This window comes from Ceratotherium simum, chromosome 17 (assembly GCF_057802395.1).
Source record: "Ceratotherium simum simum isolate JZ-2026a chromosome 17, ASM5780239v1, whole genome shotgun sequence".
NCBI lineage: Eukaryota > Metazoa > Chordata > Mammalia > Perissodactyla > Rhinocerotidae > Ceratotherium > Ceratotherium simum.
This window is the reverse complement of record NC_141916.1, coordinates 56946441-56970070: the sequence shown is the minus strand read 5'-3', so window position 1 is coordinate 56970070 and position 23630 is coordinate 56946441. Positions and strand designations below refer to the sequence as shown.

Here is a 23630-nt window from a genome sequence, read left to right as displayed (position 1 = left end):
ACTGCGATGCTGGGTCCCTGTGCAACTTCAAAGCAGAGTGGGAAGATACCAAGCATTCTTAGGCAAAGTCTCCATCTTGAAGGAATGCAAGCTCTCCTTATTCTATTATAAGAATTCCCAGGGAAATGGGAGATGCTCTTACCTGAGGCCCCAAGAAGTTCTGTCAGTTACCAAGAAGTGTGGGATTTTCTCTCTCTTTCCTATTTTGTTCTGTTTTGGTCTCTTGCACGGGAGACAGACATAGTAACTAACACTTGTCTAGAGCCTTTCAGTTGAGTCAGCCCTTTCCCCAGAGCTCTCATTTGACCTCCACTCTACCCTGTGAGGGCACTAGGGCAGAGGGCACTATTTTATAGATTTGGAAGCTGGGGCTCAGAGCATCAAGCAGTTCCAGATTTTTCCCAAGGCTACACAACTTGCGTGCAGGTTCTTATTCTGAGCAGATCTTTAGGGAGAGGCACAGCCTGGGTAAATATGGCTAGTCCCACACCAGGAAGGAGGAGAATTGGGCAGAGTAGCATCTTTTTATGCACAGAGACATGGAGCCCAAGCCAAATTGAGGTGTTGAGCTGCCTGCGGGTAATGGATTGCTACTAGCGGCAGCTGGGGAGCCTGCAGGGTGATGAGATGGAATGCTTTGATGGGCATCACACTGTCTGAAAGGCAATTGAATCGCAGCAGCTGGAATGTTCCTCTATACTTTGTTTTAAAAGCCAGACGCAGCACCTCATTTGAACCAGCAAGGCAAACCCCACAGATCTACCAGGCCACAGGGGCCCAGTCATCCAGACTCTGGGACCCAGGGCTCTAGTGAGTGACTCACCAAGTGGTGGGCCTTGTTCTCGAGAAATGATGTTCTGCTCTCAACTGCTCCTATAGGGCAAACATTGTTTGCCAGACACTGTGCCAAGCATGAGGCAACAGAGATGAATGCTCCTGCACTCAGGAGCTCAGTCCAGTGTGTTTCACTCATTAGAGCGCTGTGGGTAGTGTGTAGAAATAAGCACCACATGCCATCATTACGGAATAGCCCGGGGAGCCCACAGACTGGATGTCAGATCACACCCTGACACTCTGCCCTTGACCTCATGCTACACACGCTCAGTGAATCCCAGTTCCATAGTCACATTACCCAAATTCATTCTGAGGCCCCTTCAGCTCCACATTTCAATTCCTATTTCCAAGTTAAAAAAAAAAAAATCTCATTCTCTCTGTCCATGTTCTTTGGGCATTTTTGCTTAGTAGTGCAATGTTTTTATGTGTAGTACTTATTTTTATAGGTCAGATGGATCCAGTCATAATTCATTATGAAAGCACAGACCTCACTGGTCCTAGGAGTCCTCCCAACAGGGAGAGGAGTCTTGGGTGCTATCACAAGAGCCTACAAGTACCACTTCTGGATCAGAGCCAAAGCCTTGATAAAGTCCCAGCCCTGAGAGAGGGTCACTTCTTGGACCTGACTCAGTCCTGCCCCAGGATGATAAGTGACACAACCTCACCCATGCTCCTCAGTTTCCACATGGATTTCAGGTCCTCTGCCAAGCACCATATGGTTTCCCAACCCCCATCATTTCCAGCAAGGTTCTTCCTAAGTAGGGCACTTTGATTAAATCAGCTTCACTAAATTGTGTGAAAAGTGGAGTTATGATGTTCTTTGTTACTGCTATTGCTGATAATTAACATATCTATTAATAGAAACATTAATAGAATTAGGAAGTGTGGGAGGTTTTGAAAGCTCCTGTATCCTGTCAACCATCATTATCCCCACTCCTCACCCTGACACACACACCCCAGGGTAAGAAGGGAAGGAATAACCAATAAAGTAAAATCCTATGGATTTTGACTGAACTTGGTTGGAATTTGTATAGCCAACTTCTGTTCCCTGGATGATAGGAGGAGAGATGGCAATACTCCTAGGGCCAGTCAGCAATGGGCCACTTAAGTCTTGGTTTTTGTTTGTTTGTGAAGAGTGATTTCATTATTTTGAAGTAATTAAACTGTTTTTTTCAAAAAGCTTCTTATTTGTAGTCTTCCCCCACCTATCCCTTTTGAGTGAAGCTTTGTGCAATGTCTGGATTCCTGGCAGGATGGGGCACACTGCCTGAGGATTTCTGGCCTCCCTTCTCTTCCCCAAGGAACTGACTACCTCCTTGGGCAGCTCATCTCCAGCAGGGCATCCAGGAGCTCAAGGTGGAGGAGAGAGTTCTCAAATATGAAGGTATTCTGAGTTTCATGTCCTTTCTCTAATCCAGAAGACAGGAAAGACCTTGGGGAGGAGGTCAGAAGTGGGACTAAGGAATGAGACCAGAGTCCTGAATGTGTTGTGTGGAGTGTGAGGAAAGAAGCAAGGATGGCAAGCAGAGCTTGATTTGTGCACGGGGCAGATGGCTACCAAGGTGAGGTCTTTGAAACTTTAAGTCAGCTATTTTAAATATGTTCAAAAACCTAAAGGAAACTATGTCTAAAGAACTAAAGGAAAGAATGAGAACAATATCTCACCAAATACAGAATTTCAATAAGGAGACAGAAATTACAGAAAGGAACCAAATAGAAATTCTAGAGTTGAAAAGTACAATAATGGAAATCAAAAATTCACTAGATGTTCCCAGCAGCATATTTGAGCAGGCAGAAGAAAGAATCAATGAACTTGAAGATAGGGCAATAAAGATCATCCAGTTTGAGGAATACAAAGAAAAAAAAAAAATGAGGAAAAATGAACAGAGCCTCAGAAACCTGTGGGACACTACCAAGCATGCCAACATATGCATAACAGGAGTCCTAGAAGGAAAGGAGAGGAAGAAAGGGGCAGAAAAAATATTTAAAGAAATAATGACCAAAAACTCCCCAAATTTGATGAAAGCCATTAATCTACACATCCAAGAAGTTCAATGAACTCCAAGTAGGAAAAAATCAAAGAGATCTATAGTTAGATACATCAAAATCAAACTGTTGAATGCCAAAGACTAGAATTTTGAAAGCAGCAAGAGGGAAGCAACTCATCACATACAAAGGATCCTCAATAAGATTAACAGCTGATTTCACATCAGAAACCCATGGAGGCCAGAAAAAGTGGGATGGTATATTCAAAGTACTAGTGGGAAAAAAATCTATGAATCAAAAGTTCTATGTCTGGCAAAACTATCATTCAAAACTGAAGGATAAATTAAGACTTTTCCAGATAAACAAAACTGAGAGAGTTTGTCTCTAATAGAACTGCCCTACAAGAAATACTACTGACATGAAAGGACACTAGATAGTAACTTGAATCAACATGAAGAAATAAAGGGCCTTGATGAAAGTAATTACATAATTAAATATAGAAGATGATGTGAATGTATTTTTTATTTGAAACTCCTTTTTAAAAATCTGACTTAAAAGACAACTGCATGAAGCAAAACTGTAAATAGGAATAAAATGTATAAAGATGTAATCTGAGACAAAAAAAAAAAAACATAAGGGAGGGGGGAATGGAACTACACAGGAGCAAAGTTTTGTATACTGTTGACATTAAGTTGGTATTAATCCAAACTAGATTGTTACACATTGAGATGTTAATGGTAACTCCCAGAGAAACTACCAAGAAAATAAGTAAAAAATATATAGTAAATGAAATAACAAGATAATTCATATAGTACACTAGAAAATATCTATTTAACACAAAAAAGGTAGTAATGGAGGAATAAAGGAATGAAAAAGATATGAAATATGGAAAAGAAATAGCAAAATGGCAGACACAAATCTTACTTTATCCATTACATTAAATGTAAACAGATTAAACTTTCCAATTAAAGGACAGAGATTGGAAAAACAGATTAAAAAACATGATCCAACTACATGCTGTCTATAAGAGACTCACAATATTCAAATGCACAAATCGGTCAAAAGTAAAAGGATGGAAAAGATATACCATGCAAACAATAATCAAAAGAGATGAAGTGGCTATATCAATATCAGATGCAATACACTTTAAGACAAAAATCATTACTAAAGACAAAGAAGGACACTTTATAATGATAAAGGGTCAATTTATCAAGAAGATGTAACAATTATAAACATATGTGAATCTAGAAATACAGCCCCCAAATACATGAAGCAAACTGAGGTCTTTAAGAGGAGTAGAGGAGAAGACAGCTCAGTCCTAAATATCTGACCCCCAAGACCCATTATGGTGCTTAATATTCTACTACCAGGGATTCATTCCTTTTGTTTAAAGTTTTGCCTCACTTAGAGTTTTTTGTTAAAGTGCAAATATAGCCCTGAAGCCACCATTTGCATTAACAGCTTAGCTGAAATTGGTTTAAGATCCTTTGGAACAGTGACTTCTAGTGACAGAGACAAAGGGTTGAGCCATTTTTGATGGAGTATACAGGTATGGCCTGGAGTGGGCCAGGGGGAGAATAAGGAGGAGGGGAGTCCAAGATTGGGTGGAGGTGTTAAAAATAGGGAAAGAGTACAGGCTGGGGAGAGGTAGGAGAAAGCTAGGGTATCCTAGGAGAACAGAAAAGACCCAGAGAGACTGTGAAGGAAATAAGTGCTAGACAAGGAGCAAGCATCTGGGGCATTGGTTTGGCGCTAGAGCTGGGGTTTTGCAACTCAGGGGTAGGGGCAGCAGCAGACCCCAGAAGAAGCACAAGCAATCAGGACAGGGGGGCAAGTGTGGGGCCAGGGATGGTGATGAGCACAGATCATTCACAGGTAAACACCCAAGAGCTGGCACCAGGTCTGAGCTGCTGTGTGAGTTCTGGAGAACCACGGGCAGGGAGGAAGAGTGGACTGTGGGCTGGAACAGACCACAGGCACTGGTAGGATATGGGCACTGACCAGAAAACCAGGAACCCCACAGGAACAAAGGAGTGCAGGGCCAAGAGGCAAAGCCAGATACAAGCTCATAAGCCAGGCAAATGGGCTGGGCAATCGGGCGTCAAACGAGGTAGTGTTTGTGAGCATGCCCAGTTATGAGTAGATGCTCCAGTAAGTGCTTGCTGGTTCTCAATGTGACACTGAAGCAAGGCCACTGGTCTGGGCAGCAGCTCAATGTTGACAACAGTAATAGCCCCTACTTGTTAGTACCTATTATGTGCTGGGCACTGTGCTAAGTACTTCACATGCGTTATCTCACTTAATACTTAAAATGTCCCTGTGAGGCAGACATTGGAACTTCCAGTCTACAGATGAACATGAAACCTAGTTAAGTGACTTGCTCAGGATCATTACAGCAATGTAGATGGGCTGGAGCCGGAAGGCTTTTCTGATAGCACTCTGCCAGGCTCCGGGCCAGGCTGACAGCGCCTGGGGTGGCTTTGATCACCATAGTGGCTTGAGAGGAATGGGGAGAGAAGGGGAGGCTGAGACCTGGGGAGAGCTGCTCAGAGTCTCTCTGAAGTCCCCATCCTCCACATGTTTTTCTAGTGGGATTGCAGGAGGGAGCAGCAGAGGCCTCAAGATGCTTCCTGCCCCCTTTCTCTGCCTGGCTCTTTAAGGATTCATGGGGATTGACCCCACATGCTGGAGCACCAGGCTCTAGGGTCATCCCACCCTGCTCAAAACCCTGGATGCACTTTTCCTAAATGGAAAAATGCAGCCCAAAGCCAGGGACTAGGTATTGGGGATGACAGCATCCACGGGCTTGGGGAACCGCTGGTCCAGCCTGCTTGCCCCATGAATCCCAGCTGCCATCTCTGTTTTCTGTCAGAAGCAGGAAAGCTGCTTTACTTTCTCCATGGCTATCCCTATCTTCTACCCCCCTACACCACCCCCCCACACACAACAATACACACACACAGAGATTGGAGGGCCACTTCTGGGTGACCCATCCCACTAATGAGACTATCACCAGTGATCTCTTTTCAGGAAAGGAGTTTCCTGGGAGTTCCCTGGGAGTTCCCTTCAAAGTTGGACTGGGGCCAGGGCCAAGTTAAGTTGGAAAATGAACACGTCATCATAAGCACTCTGAGCAGGAAGAGCCCGAAGCATCAAATAGCCCACCCTTCATTTTACTGATGAGAGGGGGGCCCAGGGAGGGAGCTGGCTTGTCCAAGACCACGGAGTCCCTCCTGGTGCTCAGTGCTGGTGTCTGTCCTGACCCTCCATGGGCTCCCTGGTGCCTACAAAGGCTGGATGAAAGAGAGAGAAGTCTGCAAAAAGGAGGTAGGCACTTGCCTGGTGACCCAGGGGGCTCTGATCCTTTTGGGAGTCTAAGGAGGAGGCCACAAGGAAGATCCCGGGCAAGTCTGGCCAGTGGTTTCTCCCTTGCCTGGCTGGCTGTGTGCAGTTGTCTTGACTCATCTTCTTGGAGGCCTGGGGACACTTTCTGTCCCTCTCTTTTCCTGTGCCCCAGAGTGGGTATGGACACCGCCCGCTTCCCTGTGGGGCTGGGTCTGTTGCCCTAGAATGGTAATTGGCAGTGATCTTAATGATCTGTTCATCCAAGCCCCACAGCAGGCAAGAGTGCCCTCACCAGTCCCCGACAGTGGCCAGTGATGCTGCAGCACTGCCCGGGGCTGGGCCCTCCCACCACCAAGCTGAAGGAACCACACACGGGCCCAGATCCTTCCCCACGACCCCAGGGCCCTGTGTGGGTGCAGTCACGGGGGTGCTGAAGCTGGCAGCTACTCTCTGTTCACTTCTCAGACACCAGCAAAATGTCAACATCACAGCCACACTTTCTTTTTTTTTTAAATACAGTCTTCTGGAAAAAGGTAAAATAAAATAAAATGAAGTCAGTAACTATGGACCTGGTGTTGGGCCTCACTGCCTGCGTGTCAATCTACTCCATTAATCATCATGTACCAGTTTTCGAAGAGCTATTTTGAGAAGCATTTAGAAAATGGCTTTTACATAGCTATATATACCTTATTTATACCCTCCAGAAATGGTAGCACTGTTTAGCAGCAGATGGGTTTTCTCCCCTAGTTTTCTTTTCATCTCTTAGTCAAAGTTAAGTAGGAAGTAAGCCCACTCCCTAACCCCAGGCATAAATTTATCACCCACAGTCCACCTTGGTGTCAGGGGTGTGGGTGGCGGTGGAGAGGAGAGGCTGTGGGTACTTTGTAAGGCACCAGTCCAGAGAACTGGAGGGGCCAATACAGTGGGCAGGGTGGCTGCTGAGAGAGGCTGGCCCTGAAGCTCGGGAAGGAGCAGAAGCCCTGGAGTGGGGAGGGTGGAAGAGGGTGAGGGTGCCCTGGTTTGCTTCTCTCAACACCACGTGGGCATCTCAAGGTCCATGAGGCATATGCCAAGAGTATCCCATTGGCGTCCAGAGAACAGGAGCCAAAGGAAGACCAGCCACCCCATGGCAGGGCCCAAGCGCTCTATCTTTGGCATAGAGGAAGCAGCAAGTTGGCCCTACACAGTTGCCATGGCAACTGCAGTGCTGAGGCTCCTAAGGGCAAGGGGAGGAGAAGGGAGGTGGAGAAGACATGTGGTGGCTTTTCTGGAAAAGCCCATCTGTTTCTTTACCCCCAGGAAACCAAGCTGGGAAAAAAGGAATGGGCATCTGGGGTCTAGAGAGAGAAGGGAGAGAAAAGACCCCGAGATGCTCCAAGAGCAGCTCTCCTGATTGGGTGTGCTTCCATTCCTTTGGGGGAGGAAAGTCACTGACAAGGACAAAGGTCTGGGCAGGCCCTGGTGAGGGCATCTGGCAGGAGCCTGCGTGCAGGATTCAGGGTGGGTCCTGTGACCTCAGGCCTGGGTGGAGCAGTCCTAGGAGGCTCCTGTCAGCCACAGCAGGATTTCTTCTTGGCAGGGCGGTCAACCTGAATGGTGTCCTCCCTCACTGTGTCTTCTTGCTCCTTGAGGACCCTGGGAGAGGAGAAGACATAGTGTCAGTAGTGGAGAAGCTGCCTCCACTACTCAGGGCCCTCAGGTTGCAGGCTATCTGGGTAATAAGAAGGAAACCCAGCCTCACCAGAGCATCACAGAGAGTATTCCAAGTCTCCCTATGGGGAGTACAGGTGCATGGCTGTAATTTGTGAAGCCAGAGTTTAGTCAATATGCATTCTCCACAACACTTCCTCTAGGAAGCCTCCCCTGATCCTCTAGGTGGTGTAAGTGCCCCTGATAGCACTCTGACCCTTCCTCTGTCATAACCCATCACTCGGTGTCATAATGCACTGCTTCCTTAGCAGGTTCCTTCAAATGAGTATGAGCTGCTTGAGGGCTGAGGCCGTATCTTCGGTCTCTGTAGCCTATCACAGTACCTAGCACATCACAGAGGCTCAAAAAATATATCTATTGGTTATCAGCTCTACGGAAGGGCTGTCCTGTGTGGCCACAGCTCCAGGTTGAATGTCGGAGGCGAAGGATTAACAACAGTGGTCAGGTGTCTTATCCCCGCTTTATACTCTCAAAGAGCTTTCACCTGAAGCATCTCTTCCGCTTCTCAAAACCACCTATGAGTTGGCAGGAAGGGCATGATTGATGTTGCTATGTTTGCGACAAAGCTCAGAGAGGTGGGGTGACTTGCCCTGGGAATCAGTGGCAGAGAAAAGCCTAGAACTTTCCCCAAGATCTTCCATAACTCCACAACTTCTCCAATGCATAGAAGGAGTTGTTCTGGGTCCTCAATTACGTAAATAAAAATAAATTTGAGATGCTGCAGAATGAATGCTGAGCACAAAATGAACACTATTAAGTATTTGCCGGATGGATAGATGGATAGCTGGATAGATAGATGGGTGGGTGGATGAATGGCTTCGTGGGTAGGTGGGTGAATGGATGAATGGAATGAAATGAATGCCTGGATGAATGAAGGAGTGAATGCCCAGGGTTGAAAACGGGGCCCTGTGTGGTTTTGTTTTCTTCATTTTGGTGTAGGCACAGGCTTAGGGAGCCAGTCTTTCCGTGGGACCAGTCCTTTGAGCGCCATCACCTCAAGTGCCTGATCCCTATCACAGCCCCTCCTCTCGCTGGCTCCTCCTCCCTCTCACCCAGGAACCCATATTATAAAGTTCTTGCTCCCAGCTGGCTGCCAGCTAATCCCCCCTGAGATAGTAGGCAGTGTCAAGGGACCTACAATATGACCTTTCCCAGAAGCATTTGCATTTAAAAAGAGGATCCGTGGGAAAAAAAGCAGCCTTTAAGACCCAGAAGAAGAAGACTTCAGTAGGGGTGACAGGCATGGAAGCTTCTTTTTTTGTCCTTACTGTGTTCCAGGGGGCTGTCCCTTACCCCTGGAATCCCACACAAAGGCCTGGGCCTCCAGCTCTTTCTCCAGCAGGCTTAGGCAGAGAGGACAGGCCAGAGGTCTGGCAGGGGGAGGTGAATGCAGTGCTCCCACCAGACCCGTGCAGCAGAGTCCCGTCACCTGCTGAGTCAGATCCCTTTACCTGGCCAGATGGAGCAGGGACTCTTTGGTGTTGTGACCGGAATAGGCACTGCACTCATAGAAGATCAGGTTGTTCTCCTGGAACCACAGAGAGAGGGAACAGAAGGAGGTACTGGGGAGTGTGAGGGCACATGGGGAGGTGGGGGACAGCCTGTCTGCATCTACCCACACCCCTCATTCCTTTATGGTCATTCCTTTATGGTCGCCTCTAATTCCTCCACCTCTCCCCACTCTGTACATGGTTGATTTGTCTCCTCAGGCAACCTCAGCAACCTGCTCACGAAAGTTCTGTAACCATCTCCCAGGTGAGCTATAACAATTGTAAAAAACAGAATCATGCCCTGCCTTAGTGCTTTACATGTTCTCAAATGGCTGTCAGGTACATACACACTCATTTCCTTCTCACACCAGCCCTGTGATGCAGGCAAAGATACGAAGGCCAGGGTGGGCCTCATCCTTCCCACTTCACAGGCAGGGACACCGAGGCTAGACAGGGTATAAATGGCAGGCCTCCGCAGGTCACGTATGTAGTAAATGGCAAGGCTCCTGGCAACATGCTTTTCCCAGCACAGTGGCATTCCACGGACCTCGGGGCAGATGTCACTCCAACAGGAATTCTCCTTCACACCAGTGAATTAACACTCCAGCTGCCCAGGCTGGCGGCACGGTGCCACGGGACAATTGTCCATCACATCACCAGGCAAGGGCTGTGCTGCATGCACTGTGGGGCCCTTGGCCAAGGTTCATGTATTCTATTCATCACTCCCATCAATGGATTTCCTGCTTCATTCTGACAATGCTAATGGCCTCGAGCCCTGGAGGCTGCTGTCCCATGGGGATGAGGGCAGCTGAGTGAAGACACTGCTTCTGTGGCTGCAGATCAGGAGCCTTTGCAAACGCTAGCTCCCAATTCAGCTTTCCTGATCCACACCCTACAGGCCCAGCTCCATCCTCTGTGCTCTCCACATCAGTCTGTGGAAGAGTGAAGGCTCCATGGTGAGGGCAGGGGGAGTGCCCAGGACCAAGAATTGGAAGACATGATTTGCCTCCCAGCTTCAAGTCCTGACCCCACCACTGAGGAGCTGTGTGATAATTGGAATAAATCACTTAACTTCTCTGAACTTTTTTTTTTTTTTCACTGACCAAAAAAAAAAGAAAATAGCATGATAAAAATACAGGTCTGCAGTTCTTGAATCAAAATCTTTGGATCCAGATATATTTTGGAATCCATAATTTTTGAGTTTCAGAAAGGTAATACATGTCTATACTATATATTACATGGTACCCTCAGTGGGTCTGGGACAGCATCCGATAATCAAACATATTATATTTCTTCAGTGAAACATCTGAATATTCATTCAAAGTAAGGCAAACAAAGACCATAAATACCCTCATATCAGTTCTGGTCAGATTTTTCTGCCAGATGAAATGCAAAAAACCTCTCTGTTTTCGGAGCGCTTTGGATTTCAGAATTGTGGATGAGGGACTATGGACACGCAGCTGCTGAGTGACCCTCCACAGAACAACTGCCAGGCCCTTCTTCCATCTTTTTCCTCCTCTTACCATCCGTGCCCATTTTCCCAGCCGCCGAGATCGTGTCCCTGTTCAGAGCAGGCACTCTAAGAAGGATGGAGTCCCAGGGCTGGAAAGCACCCCCATCTTCCCAGACACACAGTTCCCTGAAAACCACCCTGAGGCAGCAGAAGGAGCCAAGGAGTAGCACTGTTTGTTGCACTGCCTGACTTCCATTAAGCCTTGTCGGTTCCCTGCTTTGGGAGGAGGGCGGATGCTGCTTTTAATGGTAGGCTTCCCACTGCCCTGAGTTTATCGTGAGTTCACAGCTTCGAGGCTCAATCTGGGTAGAAAGCATGAACTTTCTAACAGAGCTGTCCAAGGAAGAGCACAATGCCTTGCAGACAGTGAGTGTTTCATCCCCGAAGGTGATCAAGTGGAAGCACAGAGGATGAGATTCAAGTGTCAGAGGGGCATTGAAATAAATGGGCATTGAAATAAGTAACCTCTTACTATCTAAGAGTTTATAATTCTGAGTTCTAACAAAGAGAGTTTGGGAAAATTCTCCATACTCTACTCATAACCAGCCAACTCCATCTTGCAGCTTTCTATGGAAAGCTCCATGTGCACAGGAGCTGGATCATTCCCATGACGCCAGGACACCCACCTTGCCCACTTGCTTCCTTCCCAGGGACCTTCCAGAGAGGGCTCCCACCAAGGCTCTTGGGCACATGCCCTCCTGCCCTCGGGGTCTCACTCTGTCCAGAGAGGTGGAAATGTGCGTCCTTTACCTTGGCGAGCTGCTCTCCAAGGCTTCGTGGGACTTCCCGCTCTTTCTCGTTGTCAATTTTATTGCCCAGCAGAAGAACAGGAATGCAGTCTCCCACAGCTTCCTGCAGAACAGATAATCCCCCAACTGAGAGAAAGATCCAGAAGGAGAACCCAAAAGGGCAGGCTTAAAATGCTGGCTGGAAAGATACAATCTGGCTTGTGAATCCCCTGCTGCCACAACAGGCCAGGCAATAAGAGAGTCATCCCGAAAGCTATGAGGGAGAGCCACCTTCCATGAGAGCCTCAGTTCACAAGGCTTCTGCAAGGTGCCTGGAGCCTGCCTGTGGGTGCCCCCCAGTCCCATCAGAGCGGTAACCCCTCCCTCCTCTCCATTCTCCTTGGACCCTGGATGGAACATGCAGGCTCCTCATGTGTTGTGAGAGTCAATAGCAAGATGAGGCCACAGTTGACGCTGATGAAATATGTGTCCTTACAGCACCCCTGAGGGCATTCCTAAGTGGCCAGACTTAGTCTAAATGAACCAGAATGAACCAAAGGAATTAATGCAATGTGGTTTGGAAGTGTCCTAGGGGCTACTGTGATTACAAGTGGCGTCTCCAGGGGCCTCATATTGGGCACGTAAGCTCCCTGAGGGTTGAGTCCACACCTGATTCATGGTATTGGGTCCATAGTGCCCGATAATGACCATTGTGTGCCTCGTTGGAGGTCCCCACACTGGGCACTGCAGATCTCTGTCACTGGTGCTCCGGCTCTGAAGGGGGCCCTGCATCAGAGAGAACCATGTAGCCACAGCAGCTGCACATCTTGGGCCAGAAGTAACAGGTTTACTCAAGGAGTCCAGCTTGTTTACTCCTCCAATGGCTGTGGCACATCAGCCAGGGGCCCGCACCCCAGGCGCTCTGCACCCCAGGGTACCCTCCCCTGTGAAATGGGTGTACCACACGTGCCTCTCCTCAAGGCCAACAAAGGACTCAGGAAGCACAGCTATTAAGTGAGTAAATATAGTAATGTTCACATTTAAGCAGGTTGTTATTTTTGCTCTGTGAGATATTTAATTAGGGGCTTTTAATCATAATTTGGTAACAAATAGTTATTCACTATAGCTAAATGTTTTACTAGAGAGAGAGGGCTGCGGGATAACAGAAGCTAACAACAGTTATAGTTTGCCAATAGTTCAGCTACTTTACCTTCCCATTTCAAATAAATGTCCAAAGTCCAGCCAATAGGTACACCTATTTTAAGTTCAAATGCAATTACATTTGAAATTAAGCCTCAATGGCTCCTTACTCTAGACATTCATTTTTATTGCAGTTCAGTAGTGAAAAAAATTCTCATTTACTAAATGAGAACGTTAAGGCTCAGAGAATCCCAAAGAGCATTCAACAACAAAGTCACTGAGTTATGAGGACCCTTTAGAATACGGGTCCACAATTCTCTAATCTTTTTCTCTCGATTCTTATTTCCAATGAACTCTCTGCTATTTAGTGTCTTATTAACTAGAACTCTCTAAAAGCAGTATTTCCACATACCCATGGTAAGATGGTAATTAATGTGGGTAATGATGACTCAAAGGCACTACGAGATCTTACAGTGTCTTCTTACCCATCAAAAACAGACTGAATTATGTGCACTATAGTTGATGTGTTAAGTGGATTGTACCATATTCCAATTATCTGCAATTTAGAAACCCACTTATGGCACAGAGAGAACGCTGTGGCTCCCTATTACCAGAGTTTTGGTTAATGGGAATGCCGCCATTCTCTGACTATGCTGTGCATCAGGAACTTGTGCGAAGAGCTTTTCACAGAAATGGAAGAAAAGAGGAGGAAGCAGGGAAATGGGCCAAAAGGCTCACTGTTTGGAGCACATGCAAGAGAGAGATTCGTAGATTTATGTGTGAGGAATGAGTAAGGCTTGTGGGATTTCCTGATATGGAAATTCTGAAAATATGAGCATCAGACTCGAAATCCCAGGGCAGAATTCTAACCCGGATTCTGGCACCTTGGAATGATGGCTTCAGTGTCCTCACTTGCAAAGGGGATGCTGGGTACTGAACAACTGAATAGGATGAGGTAGGAACAGCCGTAAGCCCAACATCTGAGCCCTGTGCACCATAACAGCAGTGCTGTCTCTTGGGAAAAGAAGTGGCAGTCTGTTTTTTTAAAGCAATTCCCGGATATAAAATTAAAAGAGCTTAGAAGGAGCAGGAAAAAAGCCAACCCCCCAGCTGGAGCTGTGGTTTCTGTTCTTTGCATTGTTCCTCTCTTACATAAACACTCTGGACAGCTCGCTTCCCCTCCGTGGGCCCTGGCCTGCAACTGATAAAAGAGAATTAGGCCTATATCCAAAGACACGGCAACAATAAGTGAGAACACACACAAGCCTGGAGAATGAGCCATCTCTCACGGGCAGTCAGTTGGCCCAAGATCAGTCTCTGATACAGGGCCATGGGGAGGGGCTGGGGCTGTGCGTCGTGTCTCACGGTGCTCTCTGACTTGAACTTCAAGTCTTGAGCTATCTCCCTAAACATTACACCTTTTGCATACCTAACTAGATTTCCAGCCTGTATACTGCTTGGCGCAAAGATGCTCATAGTGATCCTCCAGACGAAGCAACACTTCCTTTCAAAAGTCCAAAGCGCGCCTCCTTTGGTGAACAAGTCTAAGTTCCACTAGACCTCTGCTAATATTTCTACAGATGGTGGTAAAGTCCCACAGGCGTGCCAGGTCAGAGGGAAGGAAGCTGAACTCCTTCACCAGGCACAGTCTCCATAGCAGACCTGGGCTCTGCCCTGGCTCTGCTGCTGTCTCTCTGTGGGACTCACCCAAATCGCTCCTCTTCGCCAAGTCTCTATTCTCTGAGATGTGAAACGGGCCTCTGAAGCTGGCTTCTGTCCTCTGACTCCCTGACACAGAAGCCTCTCTGCACCTTCGATCATTTTAGTTGCCTTTCTCTGAACCTGAGCTTGTTGGAAGACAGACTTGTTGAAATTCAAAAGATTACCCATCTCTGACTTTAAATAACATGAGCTGTCAGCTTGGAGCAGAGGACTGACATTCAGCTCAGAGTGTGCAGCTGTTGGATTTGGTGGGTTGTAGTGCGTGTGTGTTTGAGTGTGTGTGTGTGTGTGTGTGTGTGTGTTTTAATATCTATTTGCTGGGAGGCAAGAAAAAGCACTTAGTTGGGATAGGGCTGCTGTTTCTCTGGAGCCAGAATAAAAAATTTCTCAGCACATTATAGCATGCAGTTATGCTAAGAAAAAAATGACTGCAAAATTATATCTTGGGGGTTTCCATATTTATCCACCCCCTGGACTATGAGTCAAAACAAGATTTATTTGTGTAGTTCATTTTGAACTGCCAGCACTTCAAGCTCAACTTGGAATGTGGGAAAAAAAATCAAACTGCTATTTTTTGCTCTGTGCTGTACATTGTCACCAATGACAAAGATCACAGAATGAGAATTAGCTAGCAGTCCATGAGGGGAGAGGATAGGGGGCCTGGCCCCTTGGAGCTGAAGAACTGTTCTGCTTTGAGACTGAAGCCAGGACTGAAAAAGACACAAACACCTATTTTTCAGAAGTAGATTTCAACCCTGAACCGTGTGACAAGAGAGTAGCATCACGCAGTGGCAGACCCCTAGATTCTCGTTCTGGCTGTACCCTCTGACAAGCTGTGGGGGCCTTTGGACAAGTCACTTCCTCTCTCTGGATCTCAGGATTTCTCATCTATGAAACAAGAGGCTGCATTAGATGAACCTCCAAGTTTTTTTCCAGTTCAGAGACACTGGTCTTGTTGGCTTAATCAACCCAGTCATATGTCACTTCCTTGACTGATAGGCCTAACAATACAGTGCTATCAGAATGACAAAAGATCAACACGGCAGGACTGCAGACATTGGGGATCAACCATCTGGATCTGGGGGAAATACTAGCCGCTTCAGGTTCCTATTTTCTCTACCTGATACAGGCCCCAAAGTCTGCAGATGTTATTTGTCTCTTGGTCTAAACATGGGCCCCTTAGAGCTCAACCAGTTTCTCCTCTGGATTGGACTTGTTAACCAGGCCCAGTCAGGGCAGCTGAGGAGGAGGCAGGGGTGGGTTGGGAATGCTGAGTCTGCAGGGATGACTAACTTCTTTTCTTCCTGTGAGGTGCATAGGAAATGTAGAGCGGCAGGAGAATCAGCAGAGTGTCTGGGCCCACCTTGGGCCTCTTCTGCAGAAGGCCTGCAGGCAAGGTAGAGCTGTGTAGATGGGAAAAGGATGAGAGAGGGTGGGGCAGGAGAAGAGTCCTGGGGGCAGGACTCTCCCACCTCACACAGCAGGGCAGGCGTTAGTTCTCTTGCACCATAGGATTTTGGTTCCCTCTGGGCTGGAAGGCTCCTCTAGGGTCCTCTCATCCACACACAATCCTGCCCCCGCCCCCCCCAGAGAGTCAAATGCCACATCCGGCAGGATATGGGGACCAGGAGGAACCTTTCAGAGCCCCTGGTCCACTCCTTCATTGAGTGATTGGCCGAAGTTTCATGACCAGGAAGAGGCTGAGCTGGGCTGGTAAGAACTTCCTTCTTAGGGAACTCCATACCTCCCCTGAGCATCTGTTCCCGCCCCACACAACCTCTTCCAAGAGTAAGTCTTTGCCATGTATAATCTGTGGCAATTGAAGCCTTTTCTTCTTGTACTGCTTTTCAGGCTGCAGGAGGAAGGGGCACTGAGAATAGCTGGCCAGCATTCACTTAATAATAAGGCTTCAGAGCCTGAAGCCTGTTATTAAAGCTCCCCCTCCAACCTCCCTTCTCCAGGCGAGGGAGTTGGCAAAGTGCTTGGAGCTCTATGGAAAAATAAGGTGCTCCACAAATATAAAGTACTTATTATTTTCAGTTTCGCTCCGATAAAATTAGGTGTCAAGTTTTAATCTATCACCTGACACCTCTGATTGCTGGTTGCCAAGGCAGAATGACTTAGATTTTCAAGAATCTTGAAAATAACTGCATTTATGATGCCACTGTTCCACACCTTCAACACACACTCTGCCATCTGACACAGCCTCCTGTACTTGCTGGTGAAACCCTGGGCCACTGAATTGGGTCCATCATACCAAGTCCTCCAGAGGGCCTCACGAGTGCTGGACATGCGGGAGAGGCTCAGCAAATTCTTGTCGAAGGAGCACAGGCATCTTTGAAAATGAAGATTTAGAACCCTGCTTCTCAAAGTGTGGTCCTTGGACCAGCAGCATCGGCCTCACGTGAGAACTTGTTGGAAATGCAGAAGCTCAGGCCCTAGGCCAGATCTGCTGAATCAGACTCTGTACTGTGACAATACCCCAGGAGATTCCTATGCAGACGAGGGTTTGAGGAGCACTAGTTTAGGCTGGGAACCATGGCGGCTGAGAACCAAAGTCACCTGGGGCACTGTTGCTTTTTTTTGGAGTTCCAGGCCCTGAGTCATTCTATTTGGGAGAGAAGGCCCTGGCATCTGTTTTGTTTGCAAGCTCCACAGGTGATCCTGATGTTCATCCAGGTTTGTAATCAACATTTAGAGTTTACCTGTACCTTCTGCTAAAATTTTAAAGGAAGACTCAAACTACCAATTATACAGAGAAGCTGCATCCACAAATAGACAAGTCTGAGTCAGCGGTGCACGGAGTTGTCTTCTCAGTTTGGCTTCCTGAGCCTGTACATGCACCAGGGCTTCCACAGGCACTCTTGCTGGGCACATGCTGACAGTGCTTTTCAGCCCTCCCCTGTGCAAGACATGCCAGACATCCAGGGCTTGGCACAGTTTTCTGGAGAATGACTGAGCTCGTGCTTCAAGCTGCAGTGAAGGCCCTCTGATATTTCTTCACTTCCACCACCACCACTAAACTCAACCCGATGTTCCACCTCTCCTGCTGGATCCCAGGCTCTCTGTGCAACAGGAGCCTTAGCAACAACACCCACCTAATGATGGCAGAGTGCAGTTCTGTAAATTTGTCTCCATCCATTTCTATTAATCCCAGGCTATTTGAACTGGCTCTGCCCAGGTCTAGTATATATCAAAATTTAGATATTGGGGGACAATTAAATGTCTGTGGCTGAGAAGAGAATGGGTCACCTTGAAGAAGTCATGGCCTCAATTTCTTCATTTGAGCATAAGATGACTATACTAGATCACTGATTTTCAAAGGGAAACTCTCTTGTCTAATTGTACCTGGACCTCCAATACACAAAATTGAAGGAAGTAGAGTGGCTCTAACTGAGGTGGGGACAAGGGGCCCAGACGTGTGACCACTGCACCTGATTCCAGGGCTCCAAGGAAGAAAGTTTGAAAACCACTGGATTAGGTAATCCCTTAAATCTCTCCTGGTGCTTAACTTCCACGAGGAAGATAAATCGGCTGGCGCTATCAACAAAAATCATGTCATAAATTCCCAAGTTTAAATAGGAATCATTTCCAGATTACCCATACTGTTTGCTTCCACTATTACCTTGCTGTAGAGCCATTCACTACATTTCAAAACTTACATTTTCTCTATTGTAAGTGTTTTAGCCACAATCGTTTTGAGAAATAATTTGTATTGAGCCAATTTCTGAGAAACCCTTGAATCTGGCTTGCATTCTTGTTCCTTATTTTTCTTGGTAATGAGAAAGATGTGGATTAACTGTAGAGAAAGGAGCCAGTCCAAACTATAACAGAAACAGATTTTGGTGGGAGGAATCATAGATCTTGGGGCCAAAAGGATGAAGAAATGAACAACCCCAGTATCCTGCCTGCACAACAATATAGTACCCATTCATGCATCCAACAACTGCCAAGCACTAGTCCTCTGGGGTCTCATGCCAGGCACTGGGTTACGGTGACAAAGGTGCACTTTCAGTTCTCGGGAGGCACAGAGTGCAGCAGGGATGTGGGCTGGTGCTGTGTCCTTTACAGCAGTGTGACGTGTGATAAGGAGGTAAGGGGGCTATGCAAGGTCTTATGGGCTTGAGTAGAGGATTGATCGGAAGATCCATGAGGACAGGAATGTTGTCTCCTTTATCCACTGCTGTAATTCCCTGATCCTAGATCAGTGCCTGGCAGTGTTTTGGACAAATAAATACACAAAGCCTGGATTTTCTGGTGGAAGGAGCTGGGACATCCTATTTGACTGGTTTGTGAAAGAATCAGCTGAGGACCTGTAAAAAAAATAAGTGGCTTGTCCACACTGCCTTTGGCCTTGAGAAGTCTGTGTGAGAGCGGAAGAGGAAGATGCGGATGGCCAAGAAGTAAAAACACTTACAAAAGCAACATATTGCAAGTAGGAATCAAGAAAGTGGAGTCTTACAGATAATCCAGAATTCAAAGAGCACTGTTGCTTGTGGGCCCTGCCCAGGGTGACTTTGGGGTGAGCCTGGGGCCCTCACATTGCAGATCAACCCCCCTCACGTGAAGGGTTGTGACAGAGGCTCCAAAACACTGCGTGGTGCTGCTCTTGGGTGGGGCACAGCTGGGCCCACTGCAGCTAGAAAAACGCAGCGGGTGGGGAGAGGTGGTGGGGAGAACGAGGAAGCACACGGTCGTGACTCAATTTAAACACCGATTTCTCAGGAAAACCTTCCTTGACACTGCACTCTGTGCCCCTCCCCCAGTCCCATCCCACACACTGGCAGCACTTATTGCCATCCTAATGACAGGATTATTGATGTAATCTGCATTTTCCACATCCCTCTCCATGAGGGCAGGGACTGCGTCTGCCTTGCTCACTCTTGACTCCCTGGTTACTAGCCTGGTCCCGGGCACGTGGGTGAAGGGATGTATGAACACCAGAATTGGCTTGCTCCTGGAGAAGGTGGTTCTGAACCAGGTGTGGGAAGTGCAGAGGGCCGGGTGGGAGGTGGGTAGAGAAGAAAGGAGGTGGGAGTCCCGAGTGCTCCTCGGAAGCGCCCCCGCTCACCTCCACGCTGCTCAGCCACTGCCGGACAGACAGGAAGGACTGCCTGGCTGTGAGGTCGTACATGACGATGACACCGTCTGCCTTTCTGAAGAACTGCTGGGTGATGGAACGATACCTGCCACCAAAGGGCGCAGGTCAGGGGGCACGGCCTCTCCCCTGCAGCCCAGACCTCCCACCCCTCAGGGGAGTGAGGGAGGCAGGTTAAGTCGGGACGGCTCCTCACCTCTCCTGCCCGGCCGTGTCCCACAGCTGCAGGGCCACTTGCGAGTCGTCCACACGCACTGTCTTCACACGGTAATCAATGCCTGCAAGGTGGAGCGGCCTGTCACTTCCAAATTAGAAAACCATGCCCCCAGTGTGTCTGGAATCACACCAGGCTGAGGGTGGCAACCCTGCCTGTGCAGGTCCCACGAAGCAAGGTGGGGAAATGGACAGAGCACTGGACAGGGAGGTACGGGACCTGAGTTCTGGTCCTGTCTCTGCCACTTACTAGCTGTGGGACCTTGATCAAATCACTTAACCTCTCTGACCTGTAGGCTCTGCACTGTGATGTAATCCATCCCTTCTCAGGGATAACATAATAAGGTTCAAATGAGCTCACGTATATAAAAGCAGTATACCAATGCAAAGACAATCATTATTATTCATGGATTTACTCCCTCATTGCAAAGATGGAGGAGGAGGAAAGACTGTCCTCAAATTTCTTTCTCCCTCCCTCTCTCTCTCTGTCTCTCCCTCTCTTTCTTTTTTTCTCCCTAAAATCCTCTTCAAAGTTCCCCTAATAACATTCAAATATCCCAGGGGGCTGGATCATACTTTCAGACTTCCATCCCCAGTGCAAACGTCTGTGCAGGAGCAGGAGAAGGGGTTGGCAGGTGGAGGGGGGCCAGAAGAGAGGAAAGAGGTGGGGCTAGTCAAGGACCACATTCGCCCTGGAGTTCAGAGCTCCTAATCCCAGCCTCTGGGCCATTCGCCATCTTCTCTGTGAGGCTGGACCTCCCTGGAGTCGTGGAGCACAGAGAGAGGGAACAAGGACAGGGAAGTGCCTTCTGCACCCCACAGCAGCCCTCAGAGATGAGCACCTACATGCAGGTTCTTTGCTAACAGACATTCTTCCCTCCTACATCATGTAAGAATGTTCGCAAATGCTTAAGGAGGTTCAAAAAGTCTTTCCACCTTAAGGTATTAGATCTTGGAACCAGAGGTGTCCCCTGCCACCTTCAGAAAGGCCCAACCTCTGAGGTCCTTACCCTGCAGGGCTAGATAAAGACAGAAGAGACAAAACAGACAACAAAGAGGGAGTAAATGAAAAGGGTCATCCCAACCATTGTCTCCAGGCAAAGGCTAGTTAGGGGCCTGGGAGTGGAAGCCGGGCAGGAGGGTCAGCCATTCCTAGGACGTCAGGACCTATGGGGACTCTGGAGGCCAGAGGGAGCGGAGTGCATTTGCCTGGGTAGAGAAAAAGAGTGATTTGTCCCTCTGGTAGAATGCCTGATATTTCTAGTTTGCCTATTGCCACCTCTCCATCCTCACAGTGCACGACTCGATGGCTCTTCTGTCTCTTTAAGGGGAGCATCTTTCAAGTGGCTGGCGTGACATCTGCTTACTGACACGTGTAGCAGGGTGAGGCGCGGTGCGCGGCTGGGAGGCTAATTGGAGCTGCTGCTCCAGCGTGCTTTGCGCAGTGTGATGAAGCATTCCCAATTTGGAACCTTAGATATTTTTGCCCTTCCTAAATTGTAGGTGTTTCCATAATTGGCCTCCTGGGAAGTGCAAATTAGTCTGATTTTCTCTTTTTCAGAGCCTTCCATCCTGGGGCACAAGGTGGAAACGTAAATGGACCCCGATTCCCTGATTTCATCTACAGGAGAGGCACACTATGTGCCCTCTGCTTGCAGGAATGCCTTTGAGGGCCCAAGGTCTTGGCCTCCATCCCCTGCCTCCCACAAGCCTGTGCTGGAGCCATGACTCGTGAGGGCCTGCCTTGCTGCGTGTTGCTTCCTGCGTCACCACACTAGGCCCCCTTGGCTCCCTCGCAGCCTCTCCTCTCAAGGCCACATGAGGCCAGACTCTCCTGGGCTTGGTTCACAGGCTCTGCCCTTCTTCCTATCAGGGTCCTGATTCTTCATCAGGGATGCCCTCAGTCTTTGGGTGGAATGGGGCAGAGGGAGGGGACACGAGGGTATCCAGATGTGATAACAGCATAGGAAAGGCCCGGCAGTGAGAGTGGGACATCTGAAGTGCGTGGGAAGAGACCCATCTGTGGGAGAGAAGTTGGACAGAAGGGCCGGTTCAGGGTCAGAGGAAGGAAACGGAGCATCCCCAGGCAGGGCTCTGGGGCACGGGAAGTTCGTCTTGTAGACCCAGCTTGTGAGACAGCCAAAGCTCAAAGATGGTCTGGACAGAGAACCAGGCTTGGAAGCAGTCTTGGGTGACTTGGTTCAAATCCCTCATTTTTCAGATGAGGAAAAACTGAAGCCCAAAGAGGGAACATGTCCTCCAGAGGTCACATGGTGGGTCAGCGGCAGAGTTGAGATGGAGATCCAGGACTTCTGATGCCCCACTGACCTGAGCAGCCTCCCCTGCCTGCACCGACCTCTTTCCACCTCCAGTGGCAGGAAAGTGTCCTCACCACTTACGGGGTGGCTGAGCACACATAAGTCAATGTTGTTAGGGGTACTGTGGACTGGAACAGAAGCGGTGTGTGTGTGGGAGGGGTGGGGGCCAGTATCATCACCAACCAGCTGATGGGAATGTGGACAAGCCTCTTAACCTCTCTGGGCCTCAGTTTCCTTATCTGCCTATTGGTCTGATAACAATATTTGCCGCCCAGGGTTGTGTGAAGATAAAATGAAATAATGAATATAGAAGCCTATGGTAAATATTCAGATCATATCAATATATTTTCAAATATAGTTGAATCATTAGCACAATTAAATGGTACAAAGCAGGCACTCAATGGATTTCTCTGTTTGCTTGAGTGATTCAACTTGGTTGAAGCTAAAAGGTCAATATGCCCTTGAGTCTTGCCACATATTCCAATGCAATGAGCAACTTTGGGTGGAGGGAGCGAAGGCCTCTATCTAAATAAAATATCACCCAAGAGTGGGAACACATTAAGCCATGATCATCCATTAATAGCTGAACCTAATGAGCTTCCACAATGAACTCCAGCTGTCATCCAGCAGGCCCGGGAGGTAGGATGGGTAGAATTTGATGGGAAAAAGGAGCCATCCGGAGCACTGTCCTCCATCCCACCCGTCTATACACACACGGGACGGGGAGGGGTGGGGCAAGGAAGCAGCGGGCCCATGGGGAGGCGGGGGTTGTGGTAGCTGGTGTGGGCCTCAGGAGGAGCATGAAGATTCAGGGCCCTGCTGAAAGTGGGGAAGGAGGGATCAAAGAGAGACGCGCTCAGAGAGGGCACGAGGGGCCCGAAGTCCATCTTTGCCAACTTTAGTTCCACTCAGGCTGGACGCAGGAAGCGTTCATGGTCCCGAGCGTTCAGTGGAATGAGCTTAGCAGCTAGCACTGTGCAGGAGCTGGACCCCACCTTGCCCCTCTGCCTCACTGTGGAAGAAGCAGATATTGGCCCCCTAAAGCCAAGCCCCACAGCCCTTCCCACTGGGCTCCAAGTCCCTCCCTGGGCCCCCTTCTCACAACCTTCCCTTCCCAGAGGTGGGCCCAGGACCCAGCTTAGGGGCGAGAACTCACCCACGGTGGCTGCCATGCCAGGGGAGAACCGGTCCTCACAGAACCTCCTCAGGAAGGATGTCTTCCCGACAGCGGAGTCGCCCACAAACACAATCTTGAAGAGCCGGTCTGGGGTGGAGGGAGAGCCTTCCTCCTGTGGATGACAGACAATCCGGCGAACTCTGGGACAGTCGCTAGCCCCTGTTCCTGCCACAGCCTGCCCTTCACCCATCCCTACATGCCAGGGGAGGGTGGGGACCTGGCCTCCAGACCAGCACCAGGGAGGCTGCTCCAGCCTCAGATGCAGGTAGCTTTGGGCTCAGGGCACAGAGGCTCCTCCCAGCATCAGCAGGAGGGAAGAGAGACATTCATTCTGCTAACACTTGCTGCCTGCCCAC

General features: G+C 48.5%; 1 protein-coding gene across 4 annotated transcripts in view; it reads right to left on the bottom strand.

Annotated features, from left to right (window-relative positions):
• Positions 1 to 23630, bottom strand: part of CRACR2A (calcium release activated channel regulator 2A) — a 156085-nt gene that overhangs the window by 26744 nt on the left and 105711 nt on the right. For 3 of the 4 annotated variants that reach the window (XR_015555015.1, XR_015555014.1, XR_015555016.1), the window contains 6 exons: positions 23254 to 23386; positions 19763 to 19844; positions 19540 to 19654; positions 11629 to 11730; positions 9327 to 9403; positions 6160 to 7800 (listed from right to left, as the gene is read on the bottom strand). Coding sequence is in view for 1 of the 4 variants with exons in the window: in XM_004438755.3 (XP_004438812.2) it covers positions 7716 to 7800; positions 9327 to 9403; positions 11629 to 11730; positions 19540 to 19654; positions 19763 to 19844; positions 23254 to 23386 (594 nt within the window). In the remaining 3 variants the exon portion in view is untranslated. Of the gene's footprint in view, positions 1 to 5758; positions 7801 to 9326; positions 9404 to 11628; positions 11731 to 19539; positions 19655 to 19762; positions 19845 to 23253; positions 23387 to 23630 lie in introns of those variants that run through there. The other variant, XM_004438755.3, reaches the window with a different exon arrangement.